General features: G+C 29.6%; 2 protein-coding genes across 2 annotated transcripts; both read right to left on the minus strand.

The window, feature by feature from the left end:
• Nucleotides 1-209: 209 nt before the first annotated feature.
• LOC678674 (venom allergen Api m 6) lies at nt 210-1,016 on the minus strand. Its single transcript, NM_001040270.1, has 3 exons — nt 894-1,016; nt 541-683; nt 210-452 (listed from the first exon to the last, which is right to left on the minus strand). Exons 1-3 carry the CDS (start codon nt 943-945, stop codon nt 369-371), a joined length of 279 nt encoding a protein of 92 aa, NP_001035360.1. The 5' UTR covers nt 946-1,016; the 3' UTR covers nt 210-368.
• Nucleotides 1,017-1,953: 937 nt separating this feature from the next.
• Nucleotides 1,954-2,930, minus strand: LOC100576444 (chymotrypsin inhibitor). The gene is made up of 3 exons (XM_003250037.4): nt 2,796-2,930; nt 2,283-2,383; nt 1,954-2,156 (listed from the first exon to the last, which is right to left on the minus strand). The coding sequence occupies exons 1-3, from the start codon at nt 2,860-2,862 to the stop codon at nt 2,076-2,078; spliced, it is 249 nt and encodes an 82-aa protein (XP_003250085.1). The 5' UTR covers nt 2,863-2,930; the 3' UTR covers nt 1,954-2,075.

A 2,930-nucleotide genomic window follows, 5' to 3' on the forward strand; every position in this document is an offset into this window, starting at 1 on the left:
CATATATTTTTTCTAGGCCGAATTAAAAACTATTTCATTCCTCGCCTAATTAATGGGTGAATTTTTATGTTTATAAGATGGACAGGATAATAAAAGACTCCATTGGAATAATGTTTAAATAAAGAAGAGAGAAGTGAAAATGAGGGAAGCAGGTTATCTCACTCTGAGGAAAGAATAATCATTAAAATGTAGTAATTTTATCACTTTTTACTTGACATTATTCCATTCATCTTTTATTAAAATGAATAATGAAAATAATATATATATATTTACTGATAAAATAATAACATAACAATTTTTATGAATGATAAAATACAATACAATAATTGTTAAACAATCATAAAATAATCATGAAATAATTATAAAAGTCATCCGCATTTAGATCGCGGAACGCATACCTTCTTTTTATTCCTTAAATAACCAAGTCTACATACACATCCTGGTGCACATATCTGAAATAAAAAACGATGAACCGAATATGGATTATACATTCAACATGTACATCCAACTTTGTCTTTCAAAATTATAACGCTACTCAACCTTGATGCATAAAGGTTTAGGAACAACATTGGGGCAAAAACGTTGGCACCGTCCATCGCATCTACTGAAGATCTCATTGCTTGGACATTTACCACGTCCTCCAAGTCCTCCAAATCCTCCAAATCCTCCAAATCCTCCAACAACTATATTTATTAGAATGTCACACTTAGAATATTTCTTTTTTTCTAACAATTTCATAACTTCGATGTATTAATAAAATTAATTTAATTGGCATTAAATTATACCGAACTATGTTTTATTTCATACAATATATAGATGTGTGTATTTCCAAAAGATCAGATCCTAACTTTATCCTCAAATAATAAAAACGGAAGTGGATCTCGTTTACTTACGCATGGAGAAAATTGCCAAAAGAAGGAAGGAGGCAAGAACCAGACGAGACATGTCTTGTTCTTCTCAAACAAAGTTGTTTTTTCGAAAAAAAAGAAGAAAAGAACTTACGTTGCACTGTGAATGCATTTTCTTTTTTTCCTTTAAACTTATATACGGTCGATCTAACGTTACGACCGTGTCGTAAAATCGGTCGTGCCGAAAATCGCCGTTATTTCCGACTGTCAAAACAGCAACTCGAGATATTCGTTGGAAATAAAGAGACCCTGGTATCATTCAATGTCACGCGATGTCGATTTATAATAGATTGACGCGTTCACGAATTGTTGGAATTTCTTTTTTTACATTTTTCCTTTTTTTTTCATATTGAAAAACATTTGGTTGTATAATTTTTTTTTCTTCTTTTTTTTTTCAAATTTTGCACGAGTTGAAATTTTCTGTAGCGTTTTTTTTCCATATATATATATATATATATATATATATATATATATTATTATTATTATATTATATATATATAATTGTTGGGGCAACAATTGTCGCATCATTGTTGTTCCACGTTATTCGTCTCACGATTTAATAATTTCTTGCATTTCGAGAAAAATATTTACTCGTGAGCGAAGAATAATCTGATAATAATTGGATATTTGCTTGGAAACATTCTTGATACGTGCTATACTTGGAGATACTTAATTTAAATAGTTATTGTAATTTTAATGAAAATTGATTGATTGTGTGTGTATTAAATATATCTCAACGAGGTATTTTTGTGTAAATGAAGTAGACGTTCGATCTTCAAAGGATGAATTCATTCCTTTGAAAAAGGAATGAAGAAGAGAAAGTGTCGTGAAAGGAAGATATTATCTGGATACTTTTAATATTCTACTTGTAAAAAATTCAATTCAAATTTCTCTAAAGGAGCCAAAACCATTTTTAATCCCAAGCCCAAGTGAAGTTCTTATTACTTCCATGCGAATTAAAGAAAAGTGGATGAATTAATTTAATAATACGAAGAATTTCGTTAGAATTTTTCTCAATGCGGGAGAAAACAATGTGAGAGAATGATTTTTGATTTTTTGAATTACTACTCTTTATTTCGTTTCATTGTATACGACGATAAAACAATTGCAAGGCCTTCATTCTCAAATAACTGAAAAGCAAATAAAACGATGCTTCACTTTTCAAGATTAACATTCAGACGGTTCAATGCATTGCTTATTCTCGTTTCTGAGCAATCCAGATTCGCATTGGCAGCTTGGAACGCATTGCTGGAAATAATATAATATTTAATTAATTACGGTATTAAGAAAATTTGTCTTAAATTATAAAATATTATTTTGCATTATTACACGAAATAATTTGTTATAAAAATATGCAATTTCGAAAATACTAACCAGTGTGCATATGGGTGTGGGGTTGGAGCAAGATGGCTGACAGGCAGTGCCACAGCTCTGCCATTCTTCGTTCTCTCGACATATTCCTTTTGCCAGTGTTGCTGTTTTTATTTGTGAAAAATGTTACATTAAAATGTATTATGCAATATAAGGCTATATTAAATTTTTTTCACGTAAATCACATAATGATTTTTGATGAAATCTGCATAATTCCAGGAAATTGTACTACCATTTCATACGAAGCAAGCAATGAAATTTTTATTAAGATTTTTTAGGTTATAATTATCAGATTGAATAGAAACTTGACTGGATTAATTTACATATTTATAATTATTTTAATTCTTTCTTCTAAATAAAGTAATTTTAAACGTCATCTTTCACTCTACGAAAATTATGCAAGATTGAAATGGAATTAAATTTCAATCGGGTATAAAAAAATTTTTTTAATCGAATGCAAATGAGTCGAGTGCATAACACTGTATAATAATTTATTTCAATAATGCGGTTACTTACAGGAAGAGAATATAGCCAAAATGACTAGGAGAGTAAGAAGAATGCGAGACATGTTGAATGTATTCATGTTATTCGTTTGGTTGTAATCCTCGAACTTAATAAAAATCCCGATTTCAACTGCTTTTATATGTCACT

The sequence above is a fragment of the Apis mellifera genome, linkage group LG16, assembly GCF_003254395.2.
Source record: "Apis mellifera strain DH4 linkage group LG16, Amel_HAv3.1, whole genome shotgun sequence".
NCBI classification, from domain to species: Eukaryota; Metazoa; Arthropoda; class Insecta; order Hymenoptera; family Apidae; genus Apis; species Apis mellifera.